At 41.4% G+C, this 23,813-nt stretch overlaps 1 protein-coding gene across 2 annotated transcripts in view; it reads left to right on the forward strand.

The window, feature by feature from the left end:
• The window catches only part of nkain4 (sodium/potassium transporting ATPase interacting 4), a 41,190-nt gene that overhangs the window by 14,589 nt on the left and 2,788 nt on the right, over nucleotides 1-23,813 (forward strand). The window contains exons 2-6 of one of the 2 annotated variants that reach the window (XM_034126405.1): nucleotides 186-323; nucleotides 1,522-1,602; nucleotides 6,587-6,787; nucleotides 15,057-15,117; nucleotides 23,352-23,436. In XM_034126405.1, the coding sequence (XP_033982296.1) occupies nucleotides 186-323; nucleotides 1,522-1,602; nucleotides 6,587-6,787; nucleotides 15,057-15,117; nucleotides 23,352-23,436 (566 nt within the window). The remainder of the gene's footprint in view (nucleotides 1-185; nucleotides 324-1,521; nucleotides 1,603-6,586; nucleotides 6,788-15,056; nucleotides 15,118-23,351; nucleotides 23,437-23,813) is intronic. The other variant, XM_034126406.1, reaches the window with a different exon arrangement.

Raw genomic sequence — 23,813 nt, forward strand, 5'->3', positions numbered from 1 at the left:
TGCTGTAAGGTGGCTCGATATATACATCATCAAGTTGCCAGTGTGTGTATGTAGGCTGCCATTTTTCTTGGATTGCGTATCTTTTGCAACCCCAGAAGTTCACAGTCGCAGCTGGAGAGTCACTTTGCTTCTAGGATATACCAACCTGATTAACATTTGATCTCTCTCTTTTTCTCCCCCTTTAGGTCTTGGGTTTAGAAAGGCAGGTCTTTGACTTCCTGGGTTACCAATGGGCCCCAATCCTCGCCAACTTCCTCCACATCATCATGGTCATCCTCGGCCTCTTTGGAACCATCCAGTACCGGCCGCGCTACATTGTGGTGGTGAGTACGTGAATGAAGAGAAGGGGTTCTTGTGAAACTCTGTACAGTCTGTCACATAATCCTGTTCCTCAGGGTTTTTGTTAAGCAGTGTCACTTCACTTTGCCTTAGTCCTCTGCCTTTGAATTTGATTGGACATGTTGTTGCCTTTCCTCTTTAATTGCAAAGTGTGCAGCACTCTCTTGTGGATTGTGTGACACCCTTAAATCACTCTAAGCCCGCGATAATTAGGGATAATTAAAGGGGGTGGCTGTGTTTGGGGGGGGGGGGGATAAGAAGCTCATCAGATTTATACTCCGTCGAATTTCTGGACAGAGAAGGTCATTCTTTGAAACACGGTGCCAAGCATGTGCTGCCTTTTAGTTGTACTGCCTTTGGTGTAAAGAGCCACATCTACGCGACATTAATGTTATTTTATGCACTTTACTTTTTATATTAAACCGTACCGTACGCTTTAAAAGCCTATTTTGAGTTGCGTAAGTGTAGGCACAGATGGTGATAGTAATGAAAGGATTGGGGAAGGGAAAAAGAGATACAAGGAAAATAGAGTAACTAAAGAGAGACAGGGGAGATATAGAAGGATAAGCGAGAGCCACACAGGAAAAAGATGAAGAAACAGAGGAAGGGAGGACAGGAAGGAGCGACAGCAGAGCTATTGTTCCATGTCAAGTGGAAAAAGGGAGAGAGCAAGCTAAGGGGTTTCATGATCCAACATGTATGTTTTTACGAAAAGCTACTCTTGCCCTCCGCTCTTCCTCTGACACCTCTGACATTTTAAACATAGGGATTCATCGTGAGTCAGAGGATTTCACAACCTTCACAATGATGAGTCTTTTACACAGTTTCAGTGAATGCAATCCATGTCTGTCATCAGTTGGCTGTCTGACTGTACCATTTTATAAAGTCGTAACCCTAATTCAGTCTGAGCAGTAAAAATACGGGATGCTCCCTCAGGGCTCAAATAAACTGGCTGAACTCACTAGCCCCTTTTTATAGAAACAAATGTATTTGTGTGTGCGGTGTTTACAAAGTATGGGTATTAACCCATTCGAGAATATGTGTGTGTGGGATAGGATGCTGTCCACTGACTTGTCTTGCTTAAGGGGTTACCTGCCATTTGTGTTATCATCCTTCACATCCTGCTTTGTTCAGTTCATGTAGTTTCTATGGAGCTAATCTGTCTGTGTCTCTGCCCTGCAGTACACAGTATGGGCCGCTCTGTGGGTGGCCTGGAACGTCTTCATCATCTGCTTCTACCTGGACGTAGGCGGCCTGTCCAAGGTGAGACATTTCCTTCTGCTGTTTCCTCCGAATCTTTCGTTGTGCCTCTCTTAGCCAAGTGGGGTGGCTTTGTCTGTACTGTGATGAATGTTCTGCTTTCTGAGGTCACGGTTTCAGGCTGGTGGCGGAGTGAAGCCTGATTTATATTACAGTGTTCGAGAGTTGCGCCACATACACTGTATGTTTTTTTTTGGACGTAATGAGAATTTTCTTCATAGCCGATGTCGCACTTCTATATAGCACATCACATCACTTAAATCAGCCAGCATATTAGTCTAGATCAGGACAGTTTTTGACACCATTGATTGAGATAAATTAACATGTCAGTACCCTTGGAAAAATACTGATTATAGTTACAACATCGAACTGTTAAGTTAACTTTTACAGGTTTATATGTAGTATATTTAGTTTATCATGAGTTAATCTGACTATGAGACGACAAGAAAGGCATCAAAAGAGGCATTGATGGTTGTCAAAAAAACAAAAACATAATTCCTTTTTTGTTTTTGCTTAAAAAAAGCCTCATATCAGAGATTCTTTTCCCTATAAATTATTCAGCTTTATTCTGACCCTGTGCCAATGTTTTTTTATTACACCAGACATATCTTCTCTGAATTGTTGTTGTGAAATAGAATAGCGTAATTGAAACATTCTTGAGGTTTATCAGCTCTGAACATACATTTCAGCTATGATTAGATATGCTGCAGGTGCTTTTTGCCCATGTCAAGCCTGAACGCCCGCATGAAAATAGCAAATGCAGCCCAAGTAAACATGATTACTTGTGGTACATAATGACTGCGTTACACAGCCATCTAGTACACATCCTACACTGAACTATAAATCACTTCCTGAGCTTTAGGAATCTGTGCCGAAGACACAAACAACGGCTCAGCAGAGCCTCATTTGGCCCCGAAGAACGTCTCTCTTTCTTTCATGTTTGTGTGCTGCATCTCTGCTGACAGCAGGACGGTTACCTCCCTGTTGAGTTTCAAGTGGAAGCTTAAAGCTTAATAGGTAAATAATCTGGAAAAAAATCCTCCGTCCCAAGCCACCACGCACACACATACACTCTCTTAAATCTTTAGAGCTCCCCTGTGGTTCCCGAGTGCAGATTAGATGCATATTTATCCAGACAAAGAGAAGTGTTTGGGTGGTCACCTCTCAACCTGTAAACGTATCCACCCTCTTCCTCCTGACATCTTGTCTTCTCCCTTTTCCCCTCTGCTCACTGCTCCTTTGATCTTTTTAAATATATTCCGCACATTTCGCAAGTTTTCTACCTTGCCTTTTTAATTGTAGCATACTCTCCTCCTCTCCTCTCCACTCCCCCCACCCTCTTCTTCTTCACTGGCTATTGATGGATATCTGGCCCAAATGCCTGCCTGACCATTGGGAATAATGAATTCATGTAGACAACGTTCAGAAAATGAATTTCAGACACACCTTCCCAAGCTCTGGTGACTTTGTCATTGTGTGATAGACCATCAAGTGTGTCTGTGTCTCTCTGCATATGTCTGTGTGTCCACTACATGTGTGTGTTTGTTGTGTGTGTGCTCCTGCATGCTAGAATAATGAGGCTTGTAGGGGCCAGCTGCTTGGGGCTGCGGCTGGGCATTAACCCGACAGATGGAGCCAGCCTGGGCTCCCAGCTCTGCATATGGTGGCCAGGAGGAGAGCTGGCTAATGGATCGCACACACACCCACACACACCCCAGCTAAACATGCACGAACAAACTTGGCACGTAGCTTTCTGAGAGGTCCCCAACATAGTTTATCATAAAACCGAGTCAGCGAATTCTGTTCAGCTAGCCTTGACAGATGTTGACAGGACTGTTCTGAAGGGTGTGTTTGCATGTATGTGTTTGCATGTATGTGTTTGCATGTATTTGTGAAGAGAGTGTAAGGGTGACCAGGCCCTCTATGTGAGGGGGTAGGTTGTTGGAGTCATATGCCACATGCTCTGTCACCTCCTATTGATCCTTCATCCCCTCCCCCACGGTGCAAGACAGACTGACAGACAGACCCCTGCTACTCTACACACACCTCTGTTTTAAACAGTCCCCAGTCCTTTACCACTTCTCTTTTTATTCATTACATCTCACACTCTGCACACACTGACCGCAGACACAGAGTCTTTGGATGTCAGCACTGAGCTGTCTGAAGTAGAAACAGATTCTGTCACATTGAGCTTTGTTTTACAGAACATCTAATGATAAGCAATTCTTACAAATATTTAATAGAAACATTTCTCTCTTCTGATATCAGCATATAACCATTGACAAAACAAAGAGTCACTTGCTTATATAGCAAACATATTATCTGTCTGGTATTTTTATATATTCAGATTTGAAGCCAAGCTAGAGGCTGAGTTCTATGGAAGTTGCCGATGCACCTCTTTGGTCTTGATTGAAATAATCCCAACAACTATTTGATGGATCTACAGATAGCTGTAATGTTGTTAAAGCTGTTTTTGTATTGTTGTTGGGTGAGTGAATCTCTCCTCTCGTGTGAATTAATCACACGGTCCAACAGTGCTTCTATCGCTGTAATCGCTCATATAGATTGCCAATAAAGCTGATTACACATTCGATAACATTTATTTATATCCATTTTGTTGATTAACTTCATGAGCATAAAGTAAGAATTTGAGAGGCGGCTCGGTGTTCAGTTTGATCGGTACTGCCTTGTTTTCATATATCAGTTGTAATTTCAACCTGAAAACAATACAATTAACAATTGTTAGTTTCAGATTTGTCCGCCTCAGTGGTCTTCTTGCCTATCTCTTTCTCCCAGCATACACACAAAGTAACTGCTGACTGTATTTGAGTCATGCAGACCCCCCTCAACACAATCTCTTTTGATTGGGTGAATTCATCAATTTGCAGCGACTGTACATGGCATGCACACCTTTATGTAAAGTCTATATGAGACCCTCATCAGAGCCTGAAGAGTCTACAACCCCAGTTAGCCCTCAGGTTTGCCCCCTAATGTGATCACACAAACATAAACTCTCTTCTCTGTATTTCAGAAATAATAAATCATGAATAAATAGAGTTTAAAATCACTTGATCTTTAACTTTATAGACTGCCCCATATCTCTAACGATTCCAATAATAGGATTGTCTCTAAATATATCTTGACTTTAATAAAGAAAATAGTTGGAGCCGTATAAGCAGACTAACCTTGAATCTGTGATGATGAGGGATTGATTTGTGCTTTAGGGTGCATGGGAGCATAACAATACCACTTCTGACAGTAAGTTGCCAAAAGCTTCAATATTGACTTTAATGTCCTGCAGTTGTGAGCGCGGCTACAGCTTGGATAGAGATGGTTTCCCTAGCTCGCAGGCTCAATCAATGGCATCTGTCAAGTCATTAGTCTTCACAATTCTACCTTCTGACCTTCAGCCGCCCTTGCTTTTGCTACTCTGTGAGACGGAAACGGGAACGAGGAATAATCTGAAAAAAAGCAGGAATAATATACAATGGCTTCTTTTTAATATCGTTCATGACTCCTGTTCTTTCCCACTGTCTGCAGACGTCTGTTGTTGACGGCTGTTGATTCCAGCGATAAGTTTGTGTTGTCGAGGTTTACATGTTAATGTGAGTGGGGGTTGATAGGAATCAGAGATGTTTCCTGACAGCGCTCGGCTCTGTTAATAATGCATGTCTCGTCACCGAGGGGCAGATGCGGGGTTAGATTGCTGTATTGAGGTATTGATTGGTGTGAGCGTCCGTACGTCTGTATGCGTGGGCTCATATGGCTCTGTGCAGATTAAACATCACCTGGGTGTACAAGAGCACATTAATCAAATGCTAGATTTAAAAGCTGTAGTAATCATTTAGTGCACTTTCAGAAGTTATAAAAGTTAACTCTAAAAAGTCTGTTGGCTTAGTCTAACAAAGGTTTTTGTCCTCGTACTCTGTGTCCCGTGGGCTTCAGGCAGGTCATATGTGCTGTCAATCTTCACTTAGACTATTAAAAGGGCAGTCACCCAAATTATATAAAAAGGACATATATTACATTATATTATGACATACCTCTAATGCTGTCTAGCCCTACAGATATTTTTAGTTTCATTTGCCCTGGTTCTGAGAGTTAATTCTTCACCCCAATACGGTGGAGGTGAATTAAGTTTTAGCTGTAGTGGTCAAAGCACTTTTAAAAAAAGAATCCCATTTAAAAAATACTCAACAGAAACATTTATGTCCTGTCCCTGTTACTCTGGATGAACCACAAAACACAGTGTCAAAATGTTAGTAAGTAGTTCAAAAAGAAAACTGTTTCTGTGGATTTGCATTAAGAAAACAAGTGCATTGTTCTTGGAAAGACACAGCAGGTTTGAATTACATTTTCAAGTTTTGAGCACAAAAAACTAATATCCATAAACCTTAATTATATGGGGCCACAGCAGAAGTCTTTCAGATAATTCCTTCAAAAACGGGAGAAATAAAATCAAAACCAGCGCTCAACGTGGCTCAACATGTTTTGAGCCATGCTAGAAACATGTCTGTAGGAAGGTCCAAATTGATAAGTTCACCACTTATATCAAGACTGAAATCAATTGGATGTATTGCCATGACATTTTTGAAATTCACGATCCCAAAAGTATGATTCTTAATGACTTTGATTTCCTGACCTTTCTTCTAGTGCTTCCCTGGGGTCTATATTTCATTTCTAGTGAAATGTTAGTTAGTATTGAATGGACATTTATATCAGGCTTAGGAAACTTTACAACTGCTTAGCATCAGTATTTCAACGTGGCCTTGTTGAGCGTTTTAGCATGCTGACCTGCTGACCTTAGCATCTAGCTGTGTCGCAGAGACGGAATACTAACACCATTGCAAGTTTCCTGAGATAAGACCCCTGCCTTTCGTACAACATGACCTGTGATTCAGCCTTGTTTTTCTCATAAAGAATACATGTACATCATAAGTTATGCATAAACTCCATGCAAAGAAAGTATTGTTTTTTCTGCTTTCAGGACAGTGACCTGCTGACATTCAACATCTCAGCACATCACTCTTGGTGGAGCGAGCACGGGCCGGGTTGTGTGAGGAGAGAGATGCCTCAGGCTCCAGGGGTCCACACCACGGAGAGCCACTCCTACATCACTGTCATGGGCTGCCTCATGGACTACCAGTACATCGAGGTCATGCATAGCGGCGCACAGATTCTCATTGCCGTGAGTACAAGTTGGTTATGTGACTCTAGCACTGACGCATTTACATGCAGGGACATGTCATCTCACAGGCAGTGATAATATTCCACATTTTAGACCAGCAGAGTCCTCACCCTCTGTGGGATTCAGAAAGGTGAACATGATAGGAAGAAAGGTGATGTTTTGGTTTTCGCCTCAAGCGCTTTCTTCAGTAAACTTCCACAGCGGTCTGTTATTTTGTCTATCACAGCCTCCCTTCCTTTGCCCCGGTCACTAAATGAAAAATTGATCTGTTGTTTTGTCTGGCTGAGGTTCAGACCTGCCAGCTGCTAACAGGTTATTCAAACACTGGAAGGACTGTTATTGTCCTCTCCGTACAGCACTGGATGAATACACCAGAAACACACATCCTGCCAGCATACACATTAACACACACTCATGTATGACTAACTAAACTTCATATTGAGCGAGGGCCAGGACCTTCTTAGCTGCCAGCACAGCGGGTAGTTGGGTTCAGACATGAACAATACAAATATTTGCACACAGTAGCATTGACTTACCAAACTTTGACTCCATTGCAATGCACATAAACACATCCAAGCTAACATAGCAGCTTCATCAACCTTCAGTGGGTTTCAGAGTCCTGTTGGTTTTCACCATTTAATCTTATGAGAAAGCACATTGAAACCAGTTAAGTTGCTAGAATAGAAAAAAGACTAGCAGAGGGACCCAGTGTTGAGAATCGCCAGATTGTAACATTCATCCCATCACCCCCATGGAGGGTAAGGTAATAGAATTACCTTGCATGGCAGATGAATAATCGCAATATCACAAGATATACTAAGATAAAAAAAAAAAAACTGGCTTCAAGTTATTTGTTTGTGTCCGAACCACCAGCTGTTTGAACCAATGGGTGTCCTGTGAGGAGCCACTGGCAGCTAAGGTTGTAGTTAAGGTGTGCGTGATGCAACTTGTGAGACGATGTCGCTGTAGCATCAGTTCAATTATTATTTTCTTTATTGAAAGAAGAGCAGAGAAGGGCACCGAAGGCTTGTCCTCACGCACAAGATGGTCTGCGTCTCTCCTGACTGGCTACGCCAAGGATGTGATTGACAGATGGTTCATCAAATCACCTGCCAAGTATTTTTTTGCAAGAGCCTGCCCTTTTCCTTAGAGTTTCCAATGACAGCTTCTCAGATGGTTCTGTGTAATAAACCATCTGGTGTGTGAAGTTAAAACAGAGGGCCAGACACAAAGAGGAAGTTGAGAGAGTGAATGAAACAAATCAGGCGAAAAAGTGGGATGTCCCTTTGTCTTTGTCAGGGGGGTTTCAAGGTTGCAGTGGGAGGCCATTAAATATTTAGTTTTTGCTCCAAGGAGCATGCTTCATTAGGATGAAAAATGTGGATCCATTGGCCTGTAATAGAGCCATCACTGTCAAATATCTGCTCTGATTCATCATGAGCAAAAAGGAAATCGTTCAGAAGTGAAGCTTTGGTAAAGTCCGCCAGTGTTGCTAATGCCGCTAAAGGCTACATTCAGTAGAGTCAAAAAGTAACTTAAAGGCTTAAAAGATGAGCTTCAAGTGGAGGAAACCCTTTCAAACTGGGATAATGTATTATTCATCAATTCATCACTGAGGGGAATATTTTTGCACCATCTCTGCTCTTCTTTGTTGCCTTCACTGAAACCCAACTCGCCCACCCATCCTACAGTAAATATTTGTGTTATGGGTTTTCTTTTACTGCCATGATAAAGGCTGATTTCCCTGTCAGTGAAATCAGCAGAAGAGCCACACACATCTCTTTCTAGCCTCCCATTATCCTGTCCTCTTTTTTGCTCCTGTGGACCGTCTTCGCTGTTAACTAAAACAGTCAAGTCTGTGATAACATCTCCGTTGAGGTGGAGGGTAGATGGGAAGATGGGAAGATGTGAAATTCAGTTTACATCTGTAGACTTAACTCTTACACACAAAAGGGAGTAGTGAGAGATGTCATGGGGCTGTCAGAGCTGCTGAGCCTCTAATAAAACACACACACACACACACACACACACACACACACACATACACATACACATACACATACACATACACATACACACACACACACATTGATATCTGATTATTTTGTGTAGGTTATTGCTGCCACAGGCAATTCCTTTTATCTGGTACCTGTATTCCCTAAGAACCTGAATTGGTATGATTGTGTGGAAGTTGATAATGGCAGGAACTGCGTCATTCTCTCGCTCTATTGCTCATTTGCTCGTTTTTCCTCTATTTTTCTTCCTGTCTTCTTTCCTGTCCAGATCTCACTCTGTTTGACCTTCATGTCAATCAAACTCTCAAACAATGACAACAATGACAATGCACTTTTACCTCTTGCTGCATTTCTCACTGACTGTCACTTTTGCTCCTTCTCTCATGTTCTTTTTTGGATCTAATAAGATGACTCTCTCATGTCTCAAGTGCCGCTTGTGTAACGCCATGGTGGGGGACGGATAAGGGCCCATGGTTGATTAGAAAGGTCCCCTCAGCAGGCTCGGCATGGGCAGGCCCCTGTGATCAGCGCTCGAGGCTGTGCTTTGCCTAAAGGGTCGGTGTGTGTTTTGTGGTTGTTCAGGTTCACTCAGTTCAGCAGCATGAAAACAGCATGGGCACACCCCGCTCACCCCCGCACTCATCCAAAAGGTCAGGGTGCTCTGTTTGATAAGTCCATTAGTGCATGTTATGTTTTTGAAACTCTAATGTTAAACAACCACCACCACTGTGGGGAATATGGGTTGTTAGAGTGTGCACATGCTGCATGGGGAGCCAACTGGAGGGATCTTTGATGTGCTTCAATTTGAAGTGCCGTAATTTGGCCAGACCCGAAATGACCATGCATTGTCAAGTGTAATAATGGCATTAAGCACCTCTGCAATATGTCAGCGCTGACACTGAATGCCTGAATTGGTGCTGCTATATAAGTTTTACTGCTTCAAAGGATTATAAAGATCCCAGGATAAAAAGATGGTTGATGCAGTGATACAGAGCAGTTTTAGGTCTGCTGGCTGCTGCTAAAATGGGGAGGAGAAGAGAAAGACCTGAAGACCAGAGGAGAGAGAATTAGTATCCAGCGGTGCCTCTGAATATTGTGAAGGGCTACTCGCTGTACATCGTAAAAACATGACTGCCCGCCATTATACTTCAAAGGCTGTCTCCGCCAAGAGCTTTAATTGTTAATCTGTTTTGCGGGGCAATGGACTTTCTTCAGATTAATTTTTTAATATTTAGTCTTCTTAAACTTCTGAGAGTTGGCAAGAAATAGAACAGGGAAAAGAGGAGAACTTGTTAGTTAAAAATAAACAACATTAAAGAAGTAAACCTTCCCTAGCGGCATGTTTTGTTTTCTTTTTGCTTGTTGAGTGTGTATCTGTTGTTTTATTTGACTGCCTGTGTCGCAGTATGTCCATTCCTTTATTGGTCCAGAGAGCCTCATAATTCTCCCCATCACTGAGTCCGGTCTACTATATGGGGCTGAATGTGATAAACAGGCAGTCTTTTCTTTGTTGCTATAGCTTTCATTTCTGCAAGGGCAAACTCTTGTGTCTATGTGTCGTGTTTTTTTACATCAGCTTGCTTTTATTGCAATTATTTTATGTGCAAGATGCAAATCAGTGCTCTCAACAACCCCATGTGGTCTTGTATGCAGTATAGGTGTGTGTGGAAAAGAACAGGTGGATATGATCCCTGCTGTCCCTATCTCATCTTGTTTTGTCATTAAACATGCAGCTGCCCACACACACACACACATCTAATTTTCTGCAGCAAAGCCTGTGCCTTTTTCCCAGACAGAAAGTCTTGTCTAATTAACCTACAAGACATCTGCACCACCCCTTTCTCCATCTCTCTTTCTGCTTCTCCTCTCACCTATATGAGATATATATATAAATGTAATTAACTTTAACATAAAACCGAGAACAATAAATCCCATTCAGCAAGTGTTGGGCATTTGTAGCTATTTTGGCTTGTTTGGTCCACCACTCAGGTACACACAGTTATCTATAAGTGTGAAATGTATTGCCATGTAATTGTCTTAAGAATAAACATGGGAATCCTACTGACTTTTTAAATCCCAAAACACTTTTTCAGTGCCACAAGCAAGAAACACCTCAACATCTACCAAATGAATTGGCACGCATTTCCTGATATAGAAATTCTCAAAAAATGATACAAGCTTAATATAAGCATGTAAGCATTGTAATGAGAAGCATGTTAGCATTAATACATTAGCATGTAGCTCAAAGTACAGCTGTGATTTTCTTTGTTGAAATGGCTCAACATAGATATCCAAATAATTGACTGTAACCCTGATTCGTTGTTGTTGTACTGGGGTGAATGCACGCTTCTAATCATTAAATAAATGTCTAGTAGACTGATGTTTATGAGTAAAGTGTCAAAGTTGGCGATGTATCTTTCTGTACTCGCACATTCAGAATACACCTGACCTTCATTAGCTTATGCAAATACAAGTAACCTTCCTTTTTAGCTCAGAAGCTGGCCTTCTTCTCCTGACGTTTTTCCTTCCTTGAACTTCGTGTGGCCCTCATTATCTGTGAGAAGAACCAAAGATAGTGCTGAACTATCAACAACTTGTCTATTATTTCCTATGCAACAAAGAAAATACTAAATTAAGGCCCACCGGAGGACAGCTTTGCTTTTGATGTATTCCCACATCTTGAGCTGAACTTTCGGTGACCGGTTTTCTGCTGTCTTGCTTCCTTCTGTTAGCTGTCCAGATAATTGTTAACTAGTCAAAACTTTCAGAGGTGACAGACAGAAAGGCCACACTTACTGAAACAATAAAACAAGGACACATAGATAGATAAAGAGAAAGGATAAGATAGTAGGATTTGAAGATAGTGGAGTGACAGTGATGTGGAGACCTGTGTTTAAAAATGTACTAACTTAAACAAGAAAGTGCAGAGTGCAAAAGAAAAAATGATTGGCAGCTAAATGAGTTGACTTAAGTATGGCACGTCCTCATAGGCAGACTGACATAAAGCCTCAGAGGACATGTGAGGGCTTTATGAGCTTAATTAATTTGACATCAATCTACATAATGATCCCTGAACTCCAGAAGTGACGGTGGGAAGTCAAAGAAGGAAGCCGGGGACTGTGTGTGTGTAGGGAGGGGGCGTGGGGAGGATTTATGAGTGTGATTATTTAATATGCAAGGATATATAAGTGGAAGTGTCACTTGTTATTGAGGACACTGACCTATATTGGCTAAGGACTGCAATGCCTCCAGCAAAAAGCCACCAAGTGTTCACTTCTGATCTTGCTAGCTTCACATAAAATGTACTAAAGCTATAGAAAAGGAAAAACTAGAAGCCAGAATGGTTTAGGATCAGCCCATGGAGATGGACTCACAAGGAGTGACAAATGGTGGTAATTTCCCCTAACTGAGCAGCGATAAGGTTTGGCATTCACTAATTAAAAGTATACAATGTCATAGAATATCTGCTGTGTTGCATCTGTCTCTCCTTAACTGCTATTTATGAGGGTGCAGTCAGGCTAAGGTTTTTCTTTTTTTTTTGGACGATCCTGCATTTTTCCCTTGGACTGCTCTGCATCTGCACTCCCGCTGCGTCAAACAAAGTGCTCTCATTGAAATAAATGAGGGGGCTGTGTTTTTCCACAGGGCTTCTTTTACTGTTCGTAACTTGGCCTAATAGTGTTCTCCACCACAACCCCTAAATTAAAATATATCTGTGTATCAAGTATTCACCTACTAAAGCCAAAATTGTCCAACGTTTCCTTTTCAAACGTGTAGCACACAACTCAAGATTGTCAATGTCAGAATCATTCTCAATAACCTTAAATCCGTCTTTGGTTTAGACGAAGGATGACGCTGCAGGCATGACATGACGGAGATCACAAGACAGTCACATAGCCGGTTCATAATTGGTATTAAACGACCAAGTCTCCTGACATTTAATAAAGTAGTTTGATGATTTCAATGTCAATCCTAATGGACAGATGTTCCCAAATCTCGTAGTTGTCGTAGTTAGACATTGTTGTGTGTCTTCCTTTCATCTTTACCCTTGGATGTTTATTTTCTACCAGTTCCACGCCAGTCGCGATGAAAACGTCAGCCACTCGCTCACCTAGGTGCTCAGTCTGACATTATGCAGACTTTGTGCTATGAAACTGGCAGGGTAAAGACCAGTTGATATCCTGTTTAAAAGACATATTCATTCTCTCATGCAGCTCCTACGGTAGTGTAGTTAATGTTTCATTTATTCAATAATGTCATTTAAATGATAATTTCAAGGTTGCAGTGCTTATGTGAAAGGAGCTTTAGAGCATTTATGACATGCCACACTGAAGCTGTTCTGGCGGCTCATTATGGCCCAACACCTTACTGAAACACTTTATATTGGGTTTTCTATTCATTTGTCAGACATCTGTTTATATGCTTTACAACAATTCCTTACTTTTCTCAGTCTCAAGCCTCCTCTGTTGTGACATATTGGCTTTGACTCAATCCCAGACCACAACACTGATCAGAGCCTTTTATGGAAACTAAACGGCACAGCAATCATGCATAGATATTAACTCCCACACGCTTGGCTCACACTTTTAAAGGAAAAACACACACAGACACAATAACGCTGAAAACTGAGTGCACCCTGCTGTTAACACCATTTTGTGTTTGACACTGATTTTATACATATGCAAATTCACCTCCATTTCACCGCCACTGTAATGGTAGGGGTGAGACCAGCAATTACATACTAGAGAGGGAAAACTGAGTGAGAGATAAGCAGAGAGAACAGTTGTGTGCATCTTATCCAACCCACACAGAGGCAGACCCACTCCCTTTTTCTACTAGACACCACACCTGCGTTTCATTCATAAATAAAACATTTAATCTACATCTGGATGAACTTCAATCAAGCCCTTATATTAAACTCATGAATAACGGGAATAAAACCCAAATGAGATGAAATGAAAGTCCTGCAAACTGCACTTCATATAGTTAAGATATAGCTTGAATGAATGTTATATAAATAACCACCGTCACAGACGGTCAGTCCCCTCTTGGGTTTTGTGTTTGTGTACCCAGTGTGCGAGGAGGGCAGTGTGCCCGATGCTGTTTTAATTGGCATGGCAGAGTGCCAAGTGATGGATGGATGGCTGGGTGGCTGGGAGGAGAGAGACTGTCTCTCAGTGTCTATCTCTCACTGTGATGGTTTCTGAGACAGCCATCTGCTAGTTCCACAGGCTATTCTCAGCTCTGCTTCCTCGCACGAGCATCAACATACAGTCATAAGCACCCGCTCAGCTTTCTGTAGTGTTTGTGCATAACTACTGTATGTACACTCGAGAAGCCCTGTTTTCATAAGCCAACACTGCTATTACACTAAAGCACTGTAGAGATGTGAAAAAAACACTGAAAAAGGATAGCCTTTTAAGATGTTCTGGAGAGTTTCAGCAAACCGTTGTGTGACTGTGGCTGCTTTCGGCTCTGTTTTTTTATCTTAAACCAACTCCTGAAGGAAATGTATGGTTCTTCAGCAGCTAAATGCTTTACTATGTACACTAGCTAGTCCCTGACTTTGTGCGGCTGTTGTGTTGTGCTTAGCAGATAGCATAGGGTGGGTTTTCCAACTGTTTTTTTGCTGCCTGCTGTGGAGAAAAAAAATAATGTTGATAAGAGCAATGTGACTGAACCAAAACGGTGGCGGTGCGGGGCGTAAAACCAAAACAATGAGCTGAAAGATGCGATAAAACTCTGAAGAGTTGAAGAAAACCGTAGAGTGGCGTGATAATTCTCTATAAGTCCCTCACTATGAACAACCACTTTCATTTTAGTCATAGTTATTTGATCCATTGTATACAAGTTGTGATTATAGCTGCTTTAAGCCTGTGATTTACAATCAATTTCTTGTTTAATTAATCTGATTATTTTAAATGTTTATTTAGTCTGAAAATAATGAACATTTGTCATACCAGATTCCCTGAATGTGATTTGAACATGTTGCTCATTTCACTAACCAAAAGATATGAATTTGATGTTGTTGCTGGGTCCTGTAAATTGTTTGCTTGATGGTTACCCTTGAGGAAACCCTAACAAACACCAAGCCACCATCTCTCAAAATTGAGGCTTCATCCCCACACAACCCTTTTATTCAGATGTTCTGTATCATCTTGTTGTCTATCAAAGCAAACACACAGCTGTTTATCAACTGCACACTGTCAGCTCTGCAGAGTCTAACCTCTCTTTGTTTGCTTGTGTGTTCACAGCTCCTGGGCTTCGTGTACGCCTGTTATGTTGTCAGCGCCATCACCGAGGAGGAGGACAGCTGTGAGTTGCTTTACCACACACACACACACACACACATACATTCTTGAAACAGATCATTGCAACAATTAATGAATCGTTGCAGGTCATTACATTTCATTTCAGCTGAAGCCTTTATCCAAAGCGACTTGCAATAAGAATCACATTCAGTTCTGCTTACACTGATGAGATGAAAACACCCTCATTGGGGAGAACAGGGCTACATCTTTCTTCATCTCCCTCACTTCCTATCCCACCCCAGACTACCACCTCTTCAGCTCTCGCCTGTCTCCCTCCTCTCCTCCCCCAGCCAGCTGTACCCTCTCTCTCTCCCCCCTTTCCCCAGAACGAAGCAGCCATGTGTTCCCTCTCCACACCTCCTTCAGCCCATTCTTTCCTTTCTCTTTCAACGTATCCTCTCGTCGCCTCTTCTCTCCTCCTCCTCCTCCTCCTCGGTCTGTGTGGTCCTCGCTGTTGTTGTAGACCTCCTTTAATGTACTCTGGCTTTCACTTTTCTCACTTTCTTCTCTCCATGTGCCCCCTTGTTTGTCGCTCCAGCTGTCTGTCGCCTTTCAGGGTGGCTTGTTTTTATACCGCAGGACTGCACCTCCCCCACTCTCTTGTTCATAAACACACCTTCCTTCCTTGTGCCTGTCTCTAATGCAGCTAATCCGACATGGACATCCTTCCTCTGAGGTTGCTCAGTGTTTTCAGTACTGTATTTCATGTCGGTGTCAGCGTAAGTTGGTCTGCGTTAAACCTTTAACATGGAGTCACATAAGGGCAGGAGTTGACTCTCATTCTTTCCCTGTCCTGTTTAAGGTGTAAAGGGTGTGGGAAAAGACGACAGGGGGTCGTGAAATGAGTCATAAGAGAAGGGGAAACCTTAGATCGACACTTGTGATAAATGACTGCTGTGACCTCATAGGCAGCAGGTCAGAGGTCCTGCTGGAGGTTAGCCAATCAGAGGGCAGAAAACATTCGATCTAAGGGTTAGTTGCAGTCATAAATATCTGATTAGCACCGCAGTAACTCTCCAACACGCATAGCGATGTCCACATGCATGAGAATCTGCCTTTAGAACATTTTCGTCAGTGCTTTGAAACCAAATGGCTGAATGTATATGCTCTCTGTGAGGATTAGTTAAGATTAAATGGAGTTTCTCAGGGAAATATTCCCACATACTGTACGTGATTGTTAGAATACTAATTATGAAGTATTCTGAGCTGGACTGTAATCATGTCAATCCCTTTTTAAAAGACACTCAAACTCCAATTTAATTTGAACACAGCGTAATGCACAAAGCAGTACATGCACTAATTGTATCTTAAACAGCAGACTCTTGTAATTTAGGGGACTTGTGATGTGGTTTCTGTGTGTGTTCCTGTAGACGAGTGGTATGGAAGTTCTTTGGTGGTCACATACCAGAGATTCACTGGCTGTGAGTGGTTAGCATCACCACCCCCAGCTCTGGGCAGTACCACTTAATCACCAGTCACCCCTAAGTAATCCCTGGAGGGCTATACCATTTCAGCATGCGAGTAGAGTCAACTAAAATAAAAAAGGACTTTCTCCATAATGACTTCCTTTTGTCTTGTAACATTTTAACTTTGCTCTTCCAATGTGTGGAACAGATTGTTTGAACTGACAATCATTCACACTCAGAGATCAAAATATCAAAACAGAAATAAGGAAATGTTGGTTTAAAAAAAAAAAAAAGCCTGAGGGGACATGGGATTTTTATTGGTTTTAATTATCTGTCGGTTTTTCTCAAATCCAGGCTGTGCTGGAGTAAATCTCTGCTACATTGCTTCCAACTGCTAGCTCTTTGTTATTTATAATAAGCCCTTTGATTACATGCCCACACACCTACACACACATTTGTTCAGGCAGACACAGGTGCAAAGACACACACACACACACTGGAAGCTGCTCAGGAACCAGCTGAAACATTCTGCCGCTCTCATTTTCCCGCTCTCATTTGATGTGTAGATTAAAGAAATGTTCTGCATTGAGCTCCCTGACTGCCTCAGCACCTCTCCTCCTACTCAGAACTTTCCCTTCTCTTTACTTCTCCTGCCTAGGCTTTATCCCAGTTCTCGGTTCCTCCAATCATCTATGAAAATCCAATTTTAGTGTGTTTTAGAAATATTTTGCTCCCTCTGTCTCCTCTCTGTCTCTTTCCCCCATCTCTGGATTTCGAGCTTTAATGAGGTGTGCTTGTAAAATGTTAGAGGTCTCTGGTCCCTCGTTTTATCAACCTCATTAAGCGCTTGCTGGTCAATAACTTCCACAGTTGATTGCCCCTCTCCAAGAGAAGAATGGTTGGATGAATGCACAGGGGGGAAAGAGAGGGGGAAAGACGGGAAGAGGAGTGTGGAGGGGAGCTGAGGGAGGTGTTTGTCAGGAGTAAGCCAAGGAGGGGGAAAGGAGTAGGGGCAAAATGCAGGAACAAACAACACAAGACAAGATGAGCTTTTCATGAATAAGGAGATAAGACAGGAATTACTCTCACACCAAGCACTCTCTCACTCTCCAGGGAGACCAGTGAGTTAGATTTGAGTGCTCAAACTTGCATAAAGAATAACGTAATGAAACACACACTCGTGCACACACACACACACACACACACACACACACACACGCAAGAGGCCAATATGACACAATGGGCAGAATGAAAAGCATCATATATACCATCAGCTGGTTGAGCGTGCGTTCATTTAGTTCCCCCATTTTAACTTGTCTCTGTCAAGTGCTTATGTGTACTTATACATATATATATATATATATATATATATATATATATATATATATACAGCATGCATTTGTGTGTGTGTTTAGCTGACTGTGCGTGACTGACTTATTGTCGCGTGTGGGTGTTTGGTGTATTTGTGTGTGTGCATTTGTTACACTGAGTTATCGGTGGTGAGCAGACACACCGACGGAGTGAGTGGTGGGGAAAATCCTCTTTGTAAAGTAGGTCATGGAGTTAGAAGCCTAGTGTCGGGATAAGCTTGCTTTAGCATGTCTGCTAATTATGCTGCCGCCCTCTGTGCTGAGTCACATCCCCAGAAAATCCTCCGGAGCAGACTGGGACACCAGAGGGTGCATGGATGTGTTGGTAGCAGCTTATCCTCAACTTGTAAAAAGAGTGAAAAGTTCAAAGGATTAATACAAGTCTAACCCTGTTTTATGTTAACACCTTTAAAACATAATGAAAAAGCCAGGTAAAACATTGTGTTTTAACAAAAAACAACTTCAAATTGTGAATAGCTTATTTGACCATGGCAAGTCAACATTTCTGTGGTGGAAAATGATCCTTAGCTGTATTCAAATACTGTTTTGTTTTTTTAAATACTACAGCTAAAATGGATTCACAGACAAAGACCACACTATGTTCATATTTCTTTAGTTAATATTTCTTTAGTGAAAACTTCTACACACCAATTATCCACCTAAGGATGAACAATTTGAGGGCAAAACTATTTTACAAAAAATGTAAACAAATATCAAAATGTACTCAAATCTGCCTTTCTGCCGCTTTCAGTATAAAAACCGACACTTTGCTTGTTGAATTAGAAATCAGCAAACATTTACTTTGAAATGCATAAAAAGTCATCAATACTAAAATAAGGATGTTTTCTAATGATATTCTCTAACAAAATGTGCAATATCGTAGTCTTTCACAATGTATTTATTGCGCAGGTTGACAGTCCCAATTATGGCTAACACACACTGGGCTAGATCGACACTATCAGTGTTGTTGCACTTGTTAGTACACAGAGCTTGTTCCAAGCTGGGAGAGTAATTGAAAACACCTGCTTTGGTGTACAGAGCCTTTAATCTGCATTTTGATTGGGTAGATTTGAAAGTATAGCAAACACAAAGTGTCCAGCTGTCCTTGTTGTGGTTCACTTTTGGGATTTACTCTGGGTAACTATGTTTGACCTTTTATGTACCGTTTTATTTTCACCACCATGTCAAATTATTTTGCGACTGTTTTTTCAGTTATAAACCAACATAGTTAGAATCTGTTTTTCTTTATTAATATTGAATCAAGTTCTATACTGTAGTAATGGGCATGATGACTGGTTAAGTGCATGCTTGGAGATGCATCTTACAACAGAGTGAAAGCGTGTAGGACATTGTGACAAAAAGGAAGTTGGCAGTTTAATTGACCAAAACACAACAATTAGGGTTTAACAAACACCCTGACACTAAAGGTGCACAAACGACAAACAGATCAAGTATTTTCTGTATTTGTGTTAGTAAGGTTCTGATCTAATCCTAATTAAACAAAAAATGATGCTCTCATGGTCCATTATTTCCTGAAAGCATTCTCCTCTTTGCATGGTGATAAACTTTAAGTACACTCTCAATCAAGCATACCTGAAGTGCTCATATGCAAAATAACAAAGCAAAACCGGTCTTTTAAGAAAGTGAGTAGCCTGGATAGCCGTGTTGGCTGTGTAATGGTGCGTGAGGACAGAAATGTCAGGCTGCCTTTAGATAAAATCAGGCGGTCCGGCACATCCTCCTATTCATTTGTGTGGGGTATTCTGGAAAAAACATGTAACCAGGGAGTCGATGAGAAAGTACAGTAAACATCCCTTCCTCTCCCTGCCATGGGTAGCATTTGATAATGTGTTTCCTGCACAAAGCTCCAGCAAAAGGCACAGTCCCTCAGCCTATTTGTGTCTATCTGCTGTAAAATGAAAGAAGATGCCTTTAAGTGCTTTTGGAAATGTCAAGATCATAAGAACGCTTTGATGGAAAACAATAACTGTCAGATATAAAGTATACTCGGGCTACACTGGGAGGTCTAAGGTCCCAATATAAAGTAACACAAAATGGCCGATTTAGTGACAACTCCAGACTGCTGCACACCCCTGCAGGTAATCACCTCATCAGCTGATCTGGTGTAAATTCAGCGAGACAGGCTTTTAACTCACCTCTGTCAGTGTTACAGACAAGCCCTGAACTATCTGTCTGACCTTTATCTCTGTCCATGTCTCTCCTGGTTTTTCTCTCTTGATCTTTCACACAAGCCACACTTTGATTCTCACCAACCCTGTTTTTCCCTTTTGGTCTTTTTCCCCTTTATATCTGTGCCTGTGTTTCATTTCATGGTCAGCTCGCCAAACACACACTCACTGTGGGAGATGCCAAATTCTCCTGTATTCCACTGGCTCACTACAGATCCTCTTATTTCAACCACTTGACCTGAATCATAATCACATTACATAACTCCCTGCTTCTATAGGAGCACCACATACTGTAGATACCGTTACTATTGACCTACATTCCTTATATTTCTTGCGTGTGTTCACACAAGTGAAAATCAGCTCGCTCCCTCTGCATGGAAAAAACTGAGTTTTAGCCCCTTTGATCGTATAACAGGATGACATGCACTCATCGGCTGCCAATAACTGTTTCCAAGGCCACTATCCACACCATGAGGGGCAATTAAAATACACATTTCAACATGGAACGTTTTCTATTTTTACTGATGTTTTCTGATCATGTTTTTAAAACGTCCATCCACAAGTGCTTGAATCACCCGTCGAGAATGATGAACAGTCCATTTGCAGTTTTCCACAATTTGATCCAAGCAGGTATTTTTGCTGATAGAAAGCATAACGAAGGCTCAGTTGTGCCTCTTGAGGACAAACAGAGATTTTTAGACCTTCAAGGTTCAGTGAGCAGCATAGAAGATCCACCTCAAGGTCAGGGGCAGACCAATGTGTGTAATAATTAATGGGATAAAGATTATACAGCAATTTTCAGACTGACATACACTATAAAGTATGTAGGATGGATGGTGCACAGGGTTATATATGAGGCTTTTAACAAGGGGCAACAACTAATGATTTGACAGATTTGATGTCTATTAGAGTAAGAGCAGGTATAGTGGCACTTAGAGGCACCTGTTGAGGCAGATTCTGAGCTGCCATGTTTATTCAGGGGAAATTGACTGGGAGCATTAAGCTCTTGTACAGCGATGCACTGAATTCCCATGTATACGACTAGAAAGATATACAATATATAATAACAACCACAGTAAAAAACAAAGTGATGGAAAAATCCAGTTAAAATCCTACCAGCAGACATGTTGGGGAAGATGCAGCAATAAAAACAGTATTATGATGAGAACAATAAATCAGGCTGCCAAGAAGAAAGGATATATAACAGTAATAAAAACAATAAAATGTTCAAATGTCAGATAAAACCAATGAATAACAACTCTGTCTGCAAATTATCCAAAGCAAGAACACAGTGCATATCATCTAGCATACACATACATATCTGTCAAATTTGATTATTGATAGGTGCTGATATCCAATGCTAATTATACCATTATTCCTATGAATACTGCACAAGACACATGGCAAGATTATGGCTTTTAAATGTAAAGGTATCCTGTCATGAACAGTTTGATCTGTTTTTGTTGTTGGAGGAAAAATAAGTAGTCATTACAATTCAACCTCTTGAGACCCTGAATTTTCATCCCAATTTTACAGCAACGCATCCAAAATGTTCCATGATACTTCAGTCTGAACCCAAGTGCTAGCTGCTGTGTCTAAAAATAGCTACCATCATTATCATCTAGCTGTATTCCTTAGCACAGCTTATGGTGGCAGGGAATGGGTCCCCACCTGCTTCTAATGAGAAAATCAGTGGCACATAAAAGAGCAGGGTACCGGTCTTTGTGTGTGTCTGTGTTGGTGGGATGTGTGTGTGGGTGTGTGTGTTGTACAGATGAAACTCAGAATCCCAGGAAACCAGGGCAGGGTCAAAGGAAAGGGACAGCCCCCACCCACCGCACCCTGTGGCTCTCGGCTCTCATCCTGCCGACCTATCAGTATTCAGCAGACCACCCTGCCTCCTCTTATCAGGGTTGAACTGATCTGGCCTTATAGTAGTTTCCATGGCTGGCCAGTGACCCCCCCCCATAGATGTTGGTTCCCAGAAAGAAACAGATTTGCCTTTTTTTTTATCTTCTAAAACTGGTTCCCAACATTTTCTTTTTTTTTTAATACATTTCTGTGGTGAACACTAAATGAAATAATTTGTTATGGTTTGAATCATAGTTTTTAAATGTCACGGGATAAGGGCACGGTGAAGACTTAACTTTAAAAAAAACATAGAATTTGTATTTAAAAAATAGGCAATTAAAAACAATGTATGATTTATAAAAAACACAATACAGGCAGATGTGCTCTTAAAGTTCCTTACATTAACAGGAAAACTCATCACATGTAATAGTCACAGGAAATAATCTGCTCCAAATCCACCCAGAATTATTGTTTTACACAAATGACCTGCAGTTGCTATGTTCACTATTTTGATTACATGTAGAGTGTATCAGTTGCTCTGTACTCTTATTGTTATGCATTGTGTATTAAATATATAATATCCATTACATATATCACTAAGGGTCTTCAGTTACTTAATGATAGAAATGGGCCCCTAACAATAAAGGTTGGAAACCACTAAAACTAGGATCTGCTTTTTGTTTGGCGTCTTCCTCCACTGAATCAGTTTCTCCTCTCTCTCCCCACATGGTGTTCACAGCTCCTGGACATTCTGGCATCTTTCACATGTTCTCCTCCAACCTAATCTCTTTGGCCCCCTGTCAGTCAGAGCGACAAGCGTGACGCACCCCGTCCAACCCTCTCTTTCTCCCCTCTCAGCCTTTGTGTCCCCTCTAGAGTTGCTAGCCTTTTCCTTCATCTCAGAAATATCTCTCTGGATCTGTGCAAAAACACACAGCACTTTGGTTACCAGCATGTTTCGTCTCTTTTTCCCCGAGTGACATAACAGTGGTGTGCTCATCTGCACATGGCCAACAGTGTGAACTCTTAAGTGAGAAAAATAAACAGAAAGGCTTGAGCGTTCGGTCGCCGGCTGAAGGTCACCTCTGTTTCTGAGCGATAAAAAGGTTTTGGCTATTTTGACAGCTGGCCAGCTTTTACCTGTTCCCGAGCTTCGTCATAGCCGCAGGCAGACGCACAGATAAAAGAAAAAAAGTTAGTTAAAACTAAAAAAAGACTTGTATTGCTTTTGGCAAGCTGCCTACCTTTCAACATCACTTCATTACATCTGTTCCCACTGCGTATCATTTCATTTCTCACTCAGCTGTGTGCTTTTATCATTTTTTCATCATGCCTGTCTTTTTATTTACGTCAGTGTCTTTTTTGTTATCATTTGTCTTTTGATTTACTCCATAATTTATGTGTTTAATCCTTTGTTTTCAGTTGATTTTATTGGTGGATTTGACCCATTCCCACTCTACCATGTCAATGAGAAACCATCTCATCTCCTCTTAAAGCCCATGTACCTGTAAGTATGTCATGCCACCATATGTGTGTGTAAGAGCACACATGTGTAAATATTAACATTATCCGTTGCCTTTTGGGGCCACATACAATTTGGGTTTGACCTATTTGTTGCCTGCTTGTTATTTATTCCTCTTCAAGGTTACATCCCCTGATTTTCTCCAAAAACTTTCATTAATCAGAACAGCTAATCTCAACTCAAGGCCAAATTAGTCTCTTGTTCCAGAGCTATGTTAATGTTTGATCAGGATTCAGGAGTTTACAACACAACACTGACTAGCACTGATGGCTCTGGAGCTATCAGGGGTGTACATGTCTTTCTGAAACATGCCACATCCTGTCAGAGGGCTGTTGAAAATATGAAGGCCTCTCATGACACCA

The sequence above is a fragment of the Trematomus bernacchii genome, unplaced genomic scaffold, assembly GCF_902827165.1.
Source record: "Trematomus bernacchii unplaced genomic scaffold, fTreBer1.1, whole genome shotgun sequence".
NCBI classification, from domain to species: Eukaryota; Metazoa; Chordata; class Actinopteri; order Perciformes; family Nototheniidae; genus Trematomus; species Trematomus bernacchii.